Below are 19,165 nucleotides of genomic sequence, written 5' to 3'. Positions count from 1 at the left end.
AGTTGGCAATGAGCATCACATTAATGTATGGAGCGCACATGTCAAATCTTTCACCTTTAATAAGGCCTTTTTCCTGTAGCGTTTTCATGGAGGGCCGTCTGGAGATGAACTTCTTCAGTCTGTTCTTAACTCCATTCTTGTCCGCGCTGTCTGAGGCGCTGTAATTCAGCTTGAACACTGTGCGGGGGATCAGAGGAGACACAGGAACAATGCTGTCACTGAACACTCGCCACATTCTTTTGAGGCTGTCTTTGTGCAAGTCCTCCTCATGCAAATAAGACTGTCTCCTTTCTACACATTGTTCAAAAGCACACCAGAAAAGCTACTTCTGTTGAAATATTCTCCAGTGTACGTGCATATCTCATTTTACAGCATTTATTTATTGATTCCGGCCAAAGTTAGTGTCAATATTACACCATCTTGACAAGTCCAGTGATTAGTATGTGACAAGTGAGCGTTCGGAGCTACTGCCCAGTATTCGGTACAGTAGTAAATTAATTCTCTTTGATACTCATTCAGGGCAGAAAATGCTGCAATTACCAATGACAGAAACGCTTGGAGAGTGTCAAATAGCTTGTAATTTATAATAATGATTGACAGAGAGCAGACTGAATCCATCTTACTCAACATCCCAGTGGAGTTCCAAACAGTCGTATATATTGTCTGAAATTCAGCTTCTGTTGGTCTCTGTCTCACATGGTAAATGATGAGATGAGATGTGGTAACGTGTCTGCATTTTATTATAGATGTCATGTTATTCCAGACGCGGATGTTCTTGTTACAGTAACCTAACTGCATGTGGTCAAGGTGCTGCTGTGCTTCCTGTTCAGAATGTGACCACAGTCGCACAGAGGAAGAAGTGATGAAAAAATGTATCACAAGAATGAATCGTGAAAAATCACATCCAGGTCACATTTCACCCCCAAACCAAAATTATATTTTGCTTAAAAATAATGAAGCCTTTTTTTAAGGACCATTATGATTTTTATATGGTAGCATGACAAAGTATTGATTAATGACAATTAAAGGGGTCATATGATGGTTATTAAAATAATATTATTTTTGTGTATTTGGTTTAATGCAGTGTACCTTTTTTTTAGGTAAAAAAAAGTAATACATTTACACATACTGTACATTATTGTTTCTCCTCTATGCCCCGCCTTTCTGAAACGCGTCGATTTTTACAAAGCTATCGAAAAGTGCGGTGTGCTCTGATTGGCCAGCGATCCAGTGCGATTGTGATTGGCTCAAAAACCTTAAACGTGTGACAGAAATCACGTCCCTTACCATATTTGAAACATTATATTAGGTCCCAAAGCAATAATGACAGGTGATAATGTCTGTACTACTTTAGCAATTCGAGCTCGAATCTGAACCAGAAAATGCAGATGACTAAACTGATCGATCAACTTTGCCAGCGTGACTGGACCAGGTCGTATCAGATTGGTAAGGTTTTATTTTCATTGGGGACATAATTACTGATTATTATGACTTATACTTATATTATTATGTCTTTTTACGCGTCACGCAACTGGGGTGAAAACACTGTGTAAACATAAAACCATGTCTGCATTTGTAATCGTAGAAACGACATACAAGCACTAGCACTACTCTATTCTGCTCAAAACTCGCGTTTAAATAGTCAAATTATTAAAATATGAAAACACTTACAGGCTGTGTCTGTAAATTAGAAGCACCAGACGGTACTTGCAAAGATGTAATTGCCCCACTTTTTAGAATCAGCCTTTGTGCACAGCCGGCCTTGTACTCTCCCAGGTTCAGGATACAATCCTCCGAAAAATGCGCAGCACACAGTCGAACATTTTAGTTGTACTGTTCTGGAACAGTGTTGTAAATAAAGCTTAAGCACTCTTTTCTAATTGTGTCCTCTTTTGGAGGGCCAAACAAAGTAGTCTCACAGTGTCTCTACGACATGGCGGCGCCGGCGGCAACAATAGTACAGCGAGAATAAAAGTGACGCCTTCTTTCTTTGCGTATACATTTGGGCGGTGTTATGAAACTCTGCCTCCACACACTGACGTAGATTTGTAGATGTCAGTGTAGATGAAGCGTTTTAGGAAGGCGTGGCTGAGCCTTAACTTTTACAACGAATATATTTTTAGGTTTGACACTTTGAGCATTGTAACTCTGCAGATCTTATACTTGCACTAACAGCTACATAACACACTAAAGAAAAAGGAAAACAAGAAAGCGCATCATATGACCCCTTTAAGCACATTTTATTCATTTTGCTTTTGAGTTGTTGTTGTGGGGCTTTTACTGAAAATGTGTATTCTCATTCGATTCTTGTTTTTGTGATATAATTTTGAACTGTATCTAAATACTAATTAACAGAAGTGAAAAAACATAAATCCTATTTTTTATATATATTACAGTATTGATAACTGCTTAATTGTCATGAAAATAAATGTTAAAAAATAATGTTACAATGCAAAAAAATCCTGATCCTAAAATCGGGTCCGTTTTATTTTTTTATACAAAAAAAATAAAATAATTTCTTTGGATTTTGGGGTGAGATATGACCTAAATTTCTTTTGGAGAAATAAAGTCTGTGAACAGACTGTCATCTGTACTGCTAACTCATTAATGTGGATATTAAACAGTGGTGAAGCAAGGCTGCAACCTCAACACACTCACTGGTTCTGAACTCTATGTGCTGATTGCCAGTTATCACCTCTCTCACTCTCTCACACACTCACACACACACACACACACACACACACACACACGTGTTACTCACTGATGGAGCGTCTGTGTTCAGACTTGGTCTCTTTTGGTTTAGGTTTGGTGGCTTCACAGGTTGGTCTGGGCAAGCATTCTGTACTGTTGGATCTGTTTATGGCCACTCTACCACAGCTCTTGCCTCCAGGTCCACTCGACTAAACCACAACATCATATAAAAGATTCATCAGATGGATGCAGAAATATTATCAACAAAATATTGCTCATTTATCCTAATGTTAGATGCTTATCATTAGTGTATGTAACCTTTTTTTTTTTAAATATAGTCCTTCATATAAAGTATAGGTAAAGATTCATTTCCCAGATCAGGTCATGTTAAAGTACAAATGTGCAAAAAGCTATTTTGTCTTTTAAGAAATGACATACCAGACTGTCCACTGCTTTCTTGAGGGCATCATGCCATTTACAGATGGTTGGAAAGTGATCTGCCTGCAGCAAAAACTCCTGACCAGTTAGGGTGGTTATCTGTTGGTAAAAGAGGGTTGAAATTAAGTTAAAAGAGTGGCATTCAAACAAATACAGCTGGCAAACTTTGTGTGAACGCTCCCTGCCATAACAGACCTGTGTATAAATGGAGTAATCAAACTATACTACATCACAATCCTAAAATTGAACAGAACAATTATTTTTGTAATTGTGTCTACCTTCTCCACACTATTGCCGATTTTGCATATTTGGTTTTAAGCTAAAATCTAAAATAGTATGATATTTTATTGCTTGCATTTTCTTCTGTATAACTATAACCAAAGAAATATTGATTTTACATCAGAAGAAAAAAAGTATTTCAAAAGTTGGGGGCTTTTGAAATAATTTTTTTATTTCTTTTAAAGAAATTAATACTTTTATTTAGAAAGGACACATTAAATTACACAGAAGTGACAGTAAAGACATTTATAATGACACAAAGGATTTATATTTCAAATAAATGCTGTTCTTTTGAACTTTCTATTCATCAAAAACAAAACAAAAATTGAAATAATAAGAAATGTTTCTTGAGCAACAAATTAGCATTTTAGACTGATTTCTGAAGGATCATGTGACACTGAAGACTGCAGTAATGATGCTGAAAAATCTTGGTGAGCATAAGAGACTTACCAACTCCAATCTTTTGAATGTTAATGTATAATATAAATATACAATATATTAATACATATTTTATTTATTTATTTAAATACCATTGCAAATCAATAATAAACATTATGGGAAGAAGTTAGACGAGAAATGAGAAATTTCAGATGACAAATTATTAGTGTGATACCTGACTAAACATTAGACATATTTCTCGAGACTGGCGTAACGTCACATGGCACAGTCGCATAGAATAAGTGGCATTCCCAGAAGAATGCAAGCAAACACCAACGCTAAGGTCAGAATTGTCAAATACCGTTGCACAGAAGAGATACTTGTTATTTTAAAGAGAGCTGACACTGCATATTTCTAAAAACCTAAAATCATTTTAGAGTGGTCAAGTCTCTAAAAATACCAGGCCGGATCACAGAACACACCACAACCCCCCTCCCCCCCATACAGTCACTACACATAGACGTCCAAAGTTTTCCCTGTTTAAAACAGACTTTTCTGACTTTGAGAGAGGGTGGCAGGGGGAATCACGCAGTCTCTTTGGGGATGGAGTGAATACAGAGGGAATGGTTAGGGGCACAATTCTTGTCAGAGTGTGTTTGCGATCCCTCTATTCTTCAGAGTGGAACATCCGAGAGAGCATGTTTGTTCTGAAGCCCCTTCTTTCCTTCGCAGGGTGCCTGCGGACATGACAGTAATAGTTTGGAGAGGGGTGGACTTGTTGGAATCCTCATTGGCGGTTTGAACGGGTGAAACAGACCCACTTTAATGAAGGATATTTGTGCTGCAGGTCATAAGAAACTTTCAGATGGGAGTTTCACATCTCTTTCTGGTTTTGCTAATACAACGCATGAAGCTCGTGCAGTATCAGTGATCCCCTTTTATGCAGATTCGACAGATATTTTATACATGTGACACAACATTCTTTTCGGACATTCAAAATTAAATGAGCCATTGACGTATTGCCGTTCCACTTTGATTCAGAAGACAGCACAGAGATAATGTTTCACAACCCAGCACGCAATGTATCAAATAATTCAAATAGTATTTCAAAGCCAAACCAGCTTTAATAAATTCAACACCAAAGCTCGATTAAGTTAAACTGAAACACATTTTTTACGTCTTTCAAAATAGCTCATCCTGTAAATCAAGCTGTTTCAAAACCAAACGTCACATTGGTCTTTGATTTCATGAAGATTATCTGAGAGGGTTAGCTGATGAGTCATGAGTTCTGTCCCGTTTCTAAAAAACGATAATCATCTTTCCAACTATCCATTGCTATATTCACCAACACCTCCCTGGAATCAAGCTCTCATAATTTATGCCATGTTTCATCTCTGCATGTGGTGCTGCCCATGGAAAAGAAGGGCCCATAGATATAATGCCAATATTTTTAGTATGCGCACATATTTCTATGGACATTTAATGCTGTTATGGGCAGCTTACACAACAAATCTTGTACAATTCATACTGCAATATTTATGATTTTATTGCTGCACTGGGCTTAACGCTGTATATATTTTTCTTAAATCATACTCTTTCTTCTCCTCACCGTTAACTCTCATTTATTTTGTATTTAAATACTGTAGCTACATATATTTTCTTCTTACTTTTTACAAAAAATGCACAGACATTTCACTGTCTTTGCATCACTGTGTATGTGACATTAAACTTTCAACTTAAACTTGTTATTGTGTGCATTAAATATAAGTGAAAGTGACTTAATAGACTGTTACAGTGTAATATTAGGCTACATAACATGACATTACAATTCTGTATTTAACATTGGCGAATTCATTTGAAATCCTCAGTGTTGTGTTACTGCCAGTGAAAATAGCCCTGGATAGCTTGTTAGACAATTTCTTATTAATGTTGTTAAAAATAACAACAACCATAAACAATAATAACAATATATATCTTTTAAAATGTTGTGAAAGAATATTATTGGTCAGGAAAAGTGGTAGAGTAGCTGATTGGAAAACTGGGACTAGTGGAAAGTTTTGTGTTGTGTGAGTGGAAATAAGAAAGAGTACAACATATAAAAGCCCTATGCTTTTAATCACACTGTTTAATGAGGAAGAATTTGAATATCTGGGCTCTCACTTTGACTCTTCATTAATGTTTAATTATGCAGAGCAGTACAAAGACCAGAATGCCATTTGTGACTTAACATTTGTGTTTTGCTGTTAAATTAAACATTAATTTGAAAGCTACATAAAGACACAACTCAACTTTGAAGCGCATTAGATAGTAGGGTTAATTATCTCCAATTTTCCACAACTCCTAAGATGGGTCTGGCTTAGAGAGCTACTGGCTTCCCAGAGAAAACAAAAGCAAAATCAGAGGGAATGGAGGAAGATGCACGGCATTCCCCTGATGCTTTCTCACGCACAATGTTTAATTCAATGGTTTAGGCCGCATTAAAAATATTAATAACAACGACAGAAACAAAATCTTCGTAAAGTGTTTCACGAGTGGCAATACTGTTTCTGTAACCGACATTCACCAGATTGCAATTTTAAATGAGCGAGCTATTCTCGTAAAGGATTGAACCATCAGTCGATTTGATTAAAATTGTGAGTTGTAATTTGCTAATACAAAAGCTTCCACAACTGAACAGCTGAATTGAAATTCAAAGTGAGAAATAACATAATAATGATCCATAAATGCGACCAGGGGAAGATGTCACAAGGTCTTTTGTGTCAAAAGTACTGTTATACAATGTGTTTTCTCTAGCAGTGGTTTTGTAGGTTGGTTTGAATTAGGGTTCAAAACCCTCTTAAATTGAAAAAGAAAAAAAGAAAAGTGAATTCTTTGTTTTTTCTGGACAATAACTATTTGTACTGAGGCGTTGTAAATCGTATGTTCTTGCTAAGAGAGAGTCTTTTTGCTGCTCTAATCTCCTTTGTAATCTGCTGTCTGAATCTCAAATCCTTCCGTTCATCCCATGATTATTACAGAATATAAAGTATATTGTTTGAACACTGAAATTAACGCTCAATACAATGTAAGCAGCTTTGAGGGCAAGCAAAAACCTTTACTTCAACTCTCTTGCAAAGTGGTCTTAAGAAAAAGATTGCGTGGGTGCAAGCTTAGAGGTGCAGTAATATATTTCATATCTACGTGCTTGAAACTACACAATGTCTATTTTCTGCTAGATTCTTGGACTGTATATCACAAGAGTGGATTTTTATTCAAACGGATTTCAACTTAAAGGTGACAATAAGTGTGTATAGGCAACTTTTTAGCATAAATAATTTTTACTACTTTTCAAATGTCTTTTTACCCTCGTCTCATTGTCTCATATTATACATTTATTACATTTTAAAATCCAAGAATAATCTAAACTATTTCTAATAGCTTCGTTCGTAGCTACACAAAATGTTTTGTGTCATTTCCGTGCAAAAAGGGTGACAATATTATTGAATTATATGCATAAAATCCTAGTAATGAAATTACCCTTAGTAAAGAGTCAGCCATTTTATTTTATAGAGTTTAAAATGTCTTTGGAAGTCTAATACACTAAGCATCATTTGAGATATGGTGGAAATTACACTGTCATGGAATAAATTATAATAATAAGAAAAACTAGTAGGAGAGTGAAAAGTGTTTTAAATGAAGAGATAAAAAAAAAAATTTGAAAGAGAAATGTCAACATTCAAAGTACTTTTTAAAAACAGACCTTGCATTGTCCTAACATTGCTCACAAATGGCTAAATACGCTACGCCTTCAGCCTGCAATTTGATGTCATTTGGATCAAATGTATTTTGATAGTAAGTCCAGCACTGCCGTGACAGTCAGGTTAAGCCTGTTTACATGTACCGCAGTGAGTGACACTCTAAACAACATTCTGTAATTACACAAAACGTCACTTCATTAGCTCAATTCTGTAAAGTGTCCTTTCAAAAGCACGATACTTAGCAGTCCTTCTAGGCAAGCCATTTGAAGAGTCAGATCTCTCCTACTCACTTGTAAGCCTGTCAGTCTGTCAAAATCTGCAGTAAACATGCCCGAAAGGTGCCGAGTGCATGAGACACGAGATCTGACAGTGCCTGGCCAAAGATCTTCATTTCCACGGACAGTTGAGGAGATGGTGTATGGACATCAACCACATGCTATTTATCACAGTGCCTATAAACATTGCAATAACCTCCACTGGCCTTGTTCCAAACAGTACAAATTGGTTCATAATTGCTGCTTATTCTCTGCCCACTTTTTGAGGAAGGATTGATTGATTTATTCATTTATGTTCGCCCTGTCTGACTGACCTCGGCAAAGGATTCCCCTTTTAATTCATGTTCAAAGTGTGTGTGTCAGGTGAAAGGAGAGTGCAATGTTTGAGATTTAGCTCTGCTGTCTCTCCAGCTTGACGCCACATGCCAGCATATGATATTTCAATCAGCCTCAGATGTTTCCTCTTGATTCTCAAACACTCATGTCAGGCAACTATTGTCAATAATATGAGGCAGTTGTAAGGTCTTAGTGCAGTCGCTTTTGCGTAACAGGATTGCTGGATTTGATAGTCTTTTTCACGCAGGTGACGCAAACACGGATGCGATGAGAATTGGATTTCCATTGTCTGACGTTTTTTTGTTTCCTGCTGCACTGAAAACTGATAGGCTGTGCGAGAAAGGACTTTGGTGTTCAGGATGAATGTTTTGGAAGATAATACTTTTCCGTGGGTTGTTTAGTACAATGAAAATATTTTGAACTTGTCTTTTTTTCTCACAGGTAAGACGTAAAGGGTTAATTTACCAAACATTTTTAATTCTGTCGTCATATAATTCTTCTTCTTTTTTTTACAATAATAATGCTGGTTCCAAACCTGTATGACTTTCTTTCTGCTGCGTAAAACAAAAGAAGATATTTTGAACAATGTTTTAACTGTCCATTCAGTAAAGCTTGGGGTTTGGTTTGAAATCTGTTAATCTGACTAAACAAATGGTCAAATTAGAAACTTTTAATTCTGTATTGAATTTGATGTGATTTGCATAAATGTGTATAAATCCACACAGGCTAAAATCAGTTGTTTTCTCTAAAAGAAACGTGGTGTTCTCAGAAGCACTAGAGTTTCATCTGTGCGTATGAGTTTTGTGGGAGCTTTGAAAGTGATAAATGCATATGTCTCCCTTGGTTCATAACCCTTTTAAATGAACCAGAAAGGCTGCGTGTGTCAAACTGCTGAACAACACCGTGATGAGAATTTCTAGTGAAGTAGATTCTTAGTTCTTTTTACTCACTTGTTGACATAAATCACAGTAATATGAAAGACTTCTTGACACTACCAGTCAAAAGTTTGGTGATTTTTATTTTATTTTTTTTTTATTTATTTTTTTATTCAGCACGGAGTGGCAGTAAAGATATCTGTAATGCTACAAAAAAATGTTTTTGCTTCAAACAGATGCTGAACTTTCTAATCATCAGAGAATCCTTAAAAAAAAAGAAGTATAACGATTCCCACAAAAATATTAAACAGCACAACTGTTCTCAACATTAATAATAATAACAAGAAATTTTTCTGGTGCACCAAATCAGCATATTAGAATGATTTCTGAAGGATCATGTGACACTGAAGACTGGAGCAATGATGCTGACAATTCAGCTTTGCCATCACAGGAATAAATTACATTTTAAAATATATTAACATAGAAAACAGCTATTTTAAATTGTAATCATATTTGACAATATTACTGTCAATATTAATATTATTGTATGTTTGATCAAATAAATAAAGCCTTGGTGAGCGTAAGATCTTTCTTTAAAAAACATCTTACCGACTCCAAACTTTTGCACAATCCCTTGGTGCACAATTTCCAAATGTATGGCCATTTTAAATATGTTAATTTGCAAACATGCTAAATAAAGCACCTCCAGCGCTGTGATTGAGGTTCAAGGCTGCTAAGTTTCAGCTGATAAATGCTGTAATCCTGGTATTAGTAGAGATATAAGGATCTGCACCAGCGTTTAAGGTTAATATCAGCAGTGACAGAAGCACAAAAAGGAATGAAAGTCAACTCCAGATGCTTAAGACACTGATCAAAACCTCCAATGAAAGAACGTGAACTTCCTTAATCACAACTATCCCTCAATCTGACACAAGTGTTTTGTCTTGCCTTAAGCCTCACAGATCTTCGAGACCTCGGCTGAATGCCTCACAGATTGCAAATCTAACTCTCCACGCTGCTGAATTAACGAGCCTGCACACTAATTTCTAATCCCGGTTGAGGTTGATTGACAGCGGTGGCAGACTACGAAATGGCTTGTACCATCATTACAAGCACTTTTTTCTGTGTGAGAGTTTGGGATTATTTAAGATTACTGCTTAATGCCTTTTTAATCTCTCCTGCAGAAAATAAAAAAAAAGATTTCTGGGCAAAATACTGGACAGCAAGTACAGTGGCGGTGATAAGATATTATAAGTGCGCAATGAGATCAGAAATCGGCTTTTTATCCTCGTTTTGCCTCATTATGAGAGCTAACTCTGCTATCAATCTATTGATAAGCATTTGGCGCACCCTAAAACACCAGCCGAAAGATTATCTCGCTTTAGATAAGTCCTAATAAAAAGTCTTCGTGACAACAATGACTGGACAGAAATGTCAGGAAATGCTTTTGGATGTTAAAGAACTTTGCATCCTGAAAGATCCATCCAATCACTGGTATGCAGATAAAAGACTGTGTATATTTTTTCTTGAGGGGTTTTAAGAGGTATGACACCAGCTTCGAGAGACAATATCAAGCCTAGTGAAAGTGGACGCTAAGCTCACTGAGCAATTAGGTTTCTTTGTAGATGTTTCAATCCTTTGAGACTTCATAAATGTATTGAGCAGTTTGGTTAAGCTGTGATCTTACAAAGTTTGAGCGGAAAAAGGAAGGATAGATTATTAAAGATGAAGCAGGAAGCCCAAGATGTTATTAGAAGTGAGACCTTGTGACACAAGATACTTCTGACAAATCTTCACTATTAAGATTTACTAGATAATATGCATCTGTATTATATAGCTACAGCTACTGAGATTACAGTGAATTTATTAGTTTTTGAATAGTTTTGCCAGTAACACTTTACAATAAGGTCTCATTTGTTAACATTAATGTATGTTAGATAACCTTGAGCAATACATTTGTTACTGTATTTGTTCATTTGTAAACGTTAGTTAATAAAAAATATTACTATAAAAAAATAACAAACATTGTTTGTTCGTGTTACTTCACAGTGCATTAACTAATGTTAACAAACACAATATTTGATATTAATAATGTATTAGTAAATGTTGAAATTAACAAGTGCATTATCAGTTCATGTTAACTAATAAGTTAACTAATGTCAACTAATGAAACCTTATTGTAAAGTGTTTTGCCGTTTTTCCTGTTCTAACAGATGATAAAATGGATGAAAGAATGAACTTTGGCTGAATGTGTTCGACTGTCCTACCTGAACCACGTTCTTTCGACTGGATTTCTCTGTTGTCCACTCGATAATAGCCCCACACAGATCCACACCATCTGCTTTACCACCTGGTTTCTGTGGAGAAAGTACAATTACATTAACATGTTTGCCAAGATACTAATAGAAACACCACGTTTCTCATGTCTTACGTGACTTTGTGAAATAATAAACAATTTAAAAACACAATGTTTTGATACAGGACAGATCGCCTATTAAATCAAACATTTTATAATAATAGATGACATTTGGCAGGAGATTTTCACAGTTATATTTTATGCTTTGTATTAAAATAATAAAAAATAAAAAAAAAGCTCCATGTCAGGCTTTTAAGCTATGTAAAGAGGCATTTCATACAGTCCTACGGTTTTAATGAGGTGGCAAAAATACTTAACTTCATCCTGATTACCTCTGTGTGTATCGCCCTAAGAAATGGCAGAGAGCTCGGGGGCTTTATGGCCACTTGACCATGAGTGATGTTGAAACTAATATGAGTTGACCCCATCGATGGCCTCGACATACCATTTACAAGCATGTGAAGGTAGTAAACCTCTATTCTTCTCTACCTCATTTTCTCTATCACTGAAACATGCGGCTCAAATCAGCAGAATAATAATATGGCTGCAAAGTCCTGTGCATGATGTCCCGTGCATGATAAGTGTTTCTTTCTTCAGCAGTGTTTTAAATAGTCGGCATCAAAGCAAAGTTAAGAATTGAGACAAATATGGAAATCATTATGTTTCCCCACCCAGTTGCTGCCAACTGTAGCTACTCATTAAATTCTTTTGTTTTATTTTTCTGATTTTACATATTATTCAAGTATTTATTTTATTATAAAGGTAACATTTATCAGTTGACGAACATTTGCTCATTGATTTTCCCCCTAAATACAGGTGCAGTGGGTGTATGCAAATATGTGCCGTGGTCTTACCAAATTTGCAACAGCTTCTTGTTTGCTCTCTTTATAGAATAATAGTTGATTGGAGCAAAGAACAACCCAGGTTGAAGTCCAGTTTTTTCTGTGAAAATAATTGAGTTTATTACTCACGGTAAAACTTTAGTTAATAGTGAATATATGTCACCAAACTAGTTGTTTATTAGCTTGCATATTACTAGCATATTGGCTGTTTTTATTATTTATAAAGCACATATTAATGCCTTATTCTGCATGACCATATTCTACATCCCTTAATCCTACCCAATACCTAAACTTAACCACAACAAAAACTACCTTACTAGCTAGTAATAAGCAGTAAAATAGGAGTTTATTGAGGTAAAACTCGTAGTTAAGAGTGAATATGTGTTCCCCAAAATAAAGTGTGACCAAACTAGATACAGTAGATAGATAGATAGATAGATAGATAGATAGATAGATAGATAGATAGATAGATAGATAGATAGAGACAGACCGTAATTTCTTTCCTCCTTCAGCGATTTTGGCTTTGTTCAAATATTCTCCTTTTAAAACAGTCTGTAACAGAACAGAAACACACAAAAAAATTTAGTCTTCCAGAATAAAAAAAAAAACTACAGTAGCTTAAAAACACTCTGGTTGGCTGCTGCATTTTAATTTATTTTATTGGTTAATTTGCTGGTGAAAAAAAAAGGTTTTGGAACCATGCTTCCCATTTCTTGTGTAATGAAACTCTCTGTTTATACAGCTCAGATTTCCATTCTTCAAAATAATCATTATATTATTAACTTTTGTGAGCGTAAATCATTTACTGCAGGCTCTTCTGGCTCCCATATAAAAAAACAAAACAATTTTATACGATGGTGGTAGTGGAGGAGGTACGATAGATCATACCTGCGGCCCAACAGAACCATCAATGTTATGCTGAGACTGGTTCCTCCGGTGACGGTTGATCTAAACAAAGAGCATGTGTTGCCTGAATGAAATTATGGACCATGATATGACCAGAAATGTGTTATAATTTACTTTAAAATTAATAATAATTTACTTATTTTTCTTTATTATTATTATTATTATTTTATTTTTTTGGAGTAATACACATGGATCTTTCTTAAATGCTCTATAAAACTACAGATTATTTCCTACCAGGTCATTTGATTTCTCCTACAGCAAAAGGTTTGGCTTTTACAGTCACTGCACTAAATTTTATTTTACATGCATGTTACATATTTCTACGTAACATCTAATATTGAATTTAATTCCATAGATATTTAATTTTACATCATAATTCTTAGTGAAAGTTTTTATTTTTTTGTATCATAAAAATGTACATACTACCACACAAATTATTATAGTAACGAAAGCAGATTATTAAGCTGCTGTTTTTAAGTTTTGTGTTAGCTTTAGTTTGATGAAAATGGCACAATTTTCCCAGCAGTAATAGCAGCCGGCCCTGTGCAGCAGTGCTGGCCTGCCCTCTGCTGTTCTGTGTCTGTGTTTCTAAAAACAGCCAACGCAACAGGAAGCTGCAAATAACACGGTGCATGTAGTTTCACACACTCATGCAACATACTGTAGACAGACAGTTAATGTATGATTGCGCTCATGCTCACAGGTTTCTGTAGTGTGTCAGGCTCTGGTAAGACCATAGACTTTGTCTGGCTGAGTCTCTCTCCAGAACTGTTCTGGGAGCTCTTGATCCTCATCTGAACAGCTCCAGGAAGCACCAGTGCTGGCTGCTTTTGCATCGCTGACACTGAAGAAAAAATAGCAATAACACAAAATCTGTCATGTACAATTTTTGATTGGCTGAAAATATGAACAATACATCAATCAGTCAAACAAATCAGTCATAGTTTTGGCCAACAGAAACTTCGAATTATAAATTGCATGAAAAAGTGACATTTTATGAAAAATATCCTTGCAACCTTTCTGTAAAAAAAAAAAAAAAAAAACAGGTCCGAGGCTATTAGCCCAGCATGGTCCGCTTAAAGCCCTGGCTCGCACTGGCCCGACAGTGGAAACACGGATAATGAAAGCAGTGCATTAAAGGCTTGTTAGAATGGTGTTTAAATTGACTTGGAACTACCTGTGCATTAAACAGTTTTATTGCACACCTTCCAGCCAATCAGAATTGAGTATTCAGACAGAGCATGGTATAACAGTAGAGAGCGGCTTTTTTCAGCGGCACTGGTTCCAGAAGAATTTTTCATTCATTTTCCCATAGGGATTTTAAAATAGACTTCATTAAAGAGTTATATGAACCAAGCCATTTTTGAAAATCAGACAAAAAGACAAAAGGTAGAAGATTGTGTACTTAGTGAGGGAAATAAAGCATTGCGAACAACATCAAATTAAAAAGGATGGAGAAATATAAAACTACTCATTTACAAATGTTGATTATAAAAACAATGTATTTTAAGTTTATTGCAATATATGCATATATATATATAACAAACATTATTTTGAAAGCATAGGGAGATCGACTCGATTACATCATTCGATTACAGTGAATGGAGCTAAAGAGCTATTTTGGATCGTGTTGCTTTTTTTGACTCTCTGATTGGGTGTAATTTTCTATACAGCATCATGCATAATGTAGTTTTTCACCAGGAATTCCACTATTAAACATGATTATTTAAAAAAATAAGATGAAATAATGCGGGCTGATGGCTTCAGCAGAATCAAATACCATGGTATAACGATAATGGCAGAGTGAACAATATAGTTAGAATCCCTTTCAGAATGAATTTTCCAGCTGATGAACAATAAAAAACATTGACAGCCAATCAGAATTTGAAAGAGCTTAAGCATTTAATGGTACTTTTTTTCCTTTGAGTTTTTCGCGTACAGACAACAAAGTTGATGTGCGAAAACGATTAAAATGCTAGAAAAGTAGTTGGCAATGCCACATTGTAAAGAAAAAGTATGCACCTATAGACTGAACACGTGATATGTATGAGCATGACGTCACCGTTTTCACAAATTTTCACAAATTACAAAGCGTTTTTGTAGTTTACATGGAGACAATAATAAAGTTTGCATTTTCGTCGTGTGATGCATATTGTACCAACAATATCTATGGTTGTACCGGGATTGTTGTGCCTGCTATTTAGTGGACAGGGAATGTTTTGAAACGAAAATGCTGTTTTCAAATGTATCCGGATTAATGTGGCTTAGAATAAACCAAACAATATCATCCATTGCTGTGGACACTTATATAGTTATTGTTATAGTTATCTTTGTTGTTATCGTTCTTGGTGGTTCTATATAGAACCTTAAAGGTTCTTTCAGGCGCTTCATATAGAACCTTTTAGGGGTTCCAATCATGGGATCATTTTATAGATTTAGTTTTAATGAATTCATTTGGTTGAATTCATTTTTTATTTTAATTAAGTTTTATAAGTGAAACAGCTCGTAAACACACTTAAAGTAGAACATTTTAAATAAATAAAAATGTAAGACCCGGTTTCACATACAGGGCTTAGATTAAGCCAGGATTAGGCCTTGGTTCAAATTAGGATATTTAAGTAGCTTTTATAAACGTGCCTTTAAAAAACATTACAGGTGTGCATCTCAAGACAAAACAATGGCACTGACATATTTGAAGACATGTCAAAGTTGCTTTTAGTTAAATCAGCTCAAACCTGCATTTTAGTCTGAGACTAGCTTAAGCCTTGTCTGTGAAACCAGGGGTAAATAATATCTTAACCATCATAAAACAATGGGTTATATACAGTATAGAACCCCATTGAACATTTTTTGTAAGAGTGTAGGCCCGGTCACAACTTCCCTTCTTACCTACCGGCTTTTTTAGCAGCACATGCCTCAGTAAAATAATGTTTCAAATTTATTTTGCTTACAATGAAAATGGCAGACATCAAACTAGAATTCCATTGCATCAATATATTTTAAAATGTTACAGGTCTTTTCAAGTTATGGACTGAATTCACTTCCTGAAGTTTGAGCTTTTATAAAACGCAAAATGTTTAAGTGCATAAAGACACTACATTTGGATGTGTTCTTCTGCATATTTCACTATTGTGTCATTATTTTGTTGTCTGTTAGCAGATTTTTATATACGTTTCTTGTGAATGTTTCGACAGAGTAATTGCACCATCGGACAGAGAGTGGAGGAAATGATCAGTCAAGCCTTTTTTTCACAGAATCTAAGCTTCTCAAACTACTACATTTTAAGCTACAGTAGATGCACATATATTTAAATAGACTCTAAAAAAAATACAAACGTTTTTATATTTGAATAATCTGTCTTTGAATGGTTAACGTCAAAAAATAAACAACCAGCTGTTGCAAAATTCTATAGTGCACTTCACACTAACAGCAATTTCTGTCAGTTCTTAACAGGTTTTAGACAGGCGATAATTCTGTCAGCCACTATTTAAATTTTTGTGAAATCACTTGGACTATAATTTGTAAACAAGCCATGGTCGCAGCGTACAGATATCAAGATCAGTGGCAGTTTACATATTTATGCAAAAATCCCATTTTGTCTTCAAGACTGTTTCTATGTGTATATTTATTTTAAATGTTTCTGTGGCTGGTAAACCATGAAATCTGCAGTCGCTATGATAACACACTGTAGCATGACAGGAAATAAATAAATCTTCAAAAAAAAAAAAAAAAAAAAAGCACAGCGGAAACAGTGCCACTTTCAGTCGTGCATGACAATTCGCCTTTCTTACAAGAGTGGGCAACAGTCTGCAATATACTCTGTTTAAGGGGAATGAATTGCCAGTAAAAGTTACAACTGGAAGAAAATATTCTTAGTATTTTTATAAAAAATAAAAAAGAAGACATTTTGGCATTAGTTTTGGGAACTTTGCATGCAAATATTTAGTTCACATTTAATCAAGGCATCACAACATTTCAGTTAAAAAAACACAACTTCTTTAACTTCTGACCTGACAAATTGTCATATATTAAGGCAAATAATACTATTATATTATACACTTTTAAATTTATAATCAAAATAATTAGCTCTAGATATGCATGTAAAATAACACATATCTGTCCCTCTGCGTACCTACTTTTCTTTAAGCATCATTTATTTGATATGCAGGATAGAGATATAAAATCAGGATAGAGATATAAAATCAGGATAGAGATATAAAATCAGGATCAAGATCTAACTTAGAAACAGGTTTGCATCTAGTTTAGAATGTAAGCAACCATCAGTGAATCTTCAGTAATCAGCTGTCAACCAGAAAACATTTCTTTAGCCGCTTCATCTCTGTTAATTTTCTTAAATATTTTGTCATTCCCCAGTGCTGCCGTCCTAAAAAATGTATAAAGTGGACACTCGTACCTGGTTCTCTGTCGGGTTCCGAAAAATACTGCTCAAAACCTGTTTCAGCAGAGACAGAGAGAAAGTGTCGTTTGGAGGAAGTGTACAAGTCACATGGGACAGTCAAACTCTACGTCTCTCAAGATGTGCAAGCATTAGTGCATACATGGGGCTTCTGCAATCACACACTCTTCACTTCCTGAGGCCTGTGACAACAGTTTCAGACAAGATGGCCGCTGTTAGAGCTCACAAGGACAGATGAAAGCAGATCAGCACCATTTCAGCCTGTCTCCATAGAGATAGATATGATGATCAGACTGGCTCTTATTTTGGAGAAGATTGGATAAATTAGGCATGGTTTTTGGGGTTAAATCACTTTGATTTTCTGGTCTTAATGTTGAAGGTAGTGATTTTCTATGTAATTTACATAATATTTTTGTTTTGTTTTTGCATTTGTATTACTGTGATATCTGCCCAGATAAAAAAAATAAAAAAATAAAAAAATAAAAAAGATTTTATATAATGACTTTCTTTGTATCTTTTCTTTTTTACTTTCTCTTTTATTAAGTCTAACCAGACGACTTTCCGTTTCAACTGTCTGAGGGTGTACATTTAAATATATCTTTTGGTGCACCATAACCCTATTTGGCTCAGTTCAAAAACAGGAAACAGTATAATAGCATGTGGTTTGAAGCCCATCTCCCCTTCTCAGTCTTTGTGATTTTACAGTAAAATAAAATAATAATAATAATAATAAAAGGAGGACCCACATCAGACCAGACTACCTTGCAGATTTGGGTCTCCTAATAATAATAATAATAAATAATAATAATAATAATAAATGTTATTAGAAGAAGAATTCTAGATATTTCCAGAAATGTCAAATGGTCAGCAATGGTCTTCTCTTTTTCTCTAGAGATACAGTGTACGCAATGGTGATAATACATTATTTAATCATTTATTTATTAATGGCAATATTTTGTATATTTTTTAAAGCTGTAATTATTTCTTTAGGTTTACAATCAAACTACAATAACGACATGAGGAGTTTAAATGTTCACTGAATGCAGAGCACACTTAGGCCACTAGATGGAGACCATACATTTAAAGAGAAAGCAAAAAAAAACATTAAACATTTTTAACAATATGTCATAATTTCTATACATAGGGTGAATACTGGTAAAGTGGGACACTTTCTGATAATTTACCTTCTGCATAATGTTTTATTATGATCCAAATGTCTTAGCCCCTCATATGATACTATTCTAAATAGCTTAAGTGCTCTACTCTAGTATACAGAATAAAAAAGAAAGAAACATTAAACACAGGATGGATGACTCTTCCTCAAACACACATGGACCCCAAACCACATTTTTCCAGACGCTACTGTCAAACTGGGACACCTTTATTGGCAAACTGGGACACTTCAAACACATTAAATTGTTATTCAAATGTAGGCCCAATGAATTAAATAAACAATAACAATATAAACAACAACAACAAAAATAATAAAAATCACTTTTTAAGGAGGGGTGCAGGCTCCCTCCCTCACCTGTCCACAATATTTTGTATTGGGTTTAGTTTATTTCATATAAATTTAAAAAATAGACTAGGCTAAATTTATTCCACACAGGCTAAGTTTCATGGGGGGGGGGGATT

At 35.0% G+C, this 19,165-nt stretch overlaps 1 protein-coding gene across 2 annotated transcripts in view; it reads right to left on the bottom strand.

Annotated features, from left to right (window-relative positions):
- The window catches only part of arhgap15 (Rho GTPase activating protein 15), a 36,719-nt gene extending 19,059 nt beyond the window's left edge, over positions 1-17,660 (bottom strand). The window contains exons 1-9 of one of the 2 annotated variants that reach the window (XM_084422294.1): positions 17,528-17,660; positions 13,815-13,957; positions 13,096-13,155; positions 12,698-12,759; positions 12,220-12,307; positions 11,277-11,366; positions 3,130-3,228; positions 2,762-2,900; positions 55-177 (exon numbers count right to left, since the gene is read on the bottom strand). In XM_084422294.1, the coding sequence (XP_084278420.1) occupies positions 55-177; positions 2,762-2,900; positions 3,130-3,228; positions 11,277-11,366; positions 12,220-12,307; positions 12,698-12,759; positions 13,096-13,155; positions 13,815-13,949 (796 nt within the window). In that variant the 5' untranslated portion in view covers positions 13,950-13,957; positions 17,528-17,660. The remainder of the gene's footprint in view (positions 1-54; positions 178-2,761; positions 2,901-3,129; positions 3,229-11,276; positions 11,367-12,219; positions 12,308-12,697; positions 12,760-13,095; positions 13,156-13,814; positions 13,958-17,527) is intronic. The other variant, XM_084422295.1, reaches the window with a different exon arrangement.
- Positions 17,661-19,165: the final 1,505 nt, after the last annotated feature.

The sequence above is a fragment of the Rutilus rutilus genome, assembly GCF_951802725.1.
Source record: "Rutilus rutilus genome assembly, chromosome: 10".
In the NCBI taxonomy this organism is placed as follows: Eukaryota; Metazoa; Chordata; class Actinopteri; order Cypriniformes; family Leuciscidae; genus Rutilus; species Rutilus rutilus.
The sequence above is the reverse complement of the archived record's forward strand: the minus strand, read 5'-3'. Positions and strand labels throughout refer to the sequence as shown.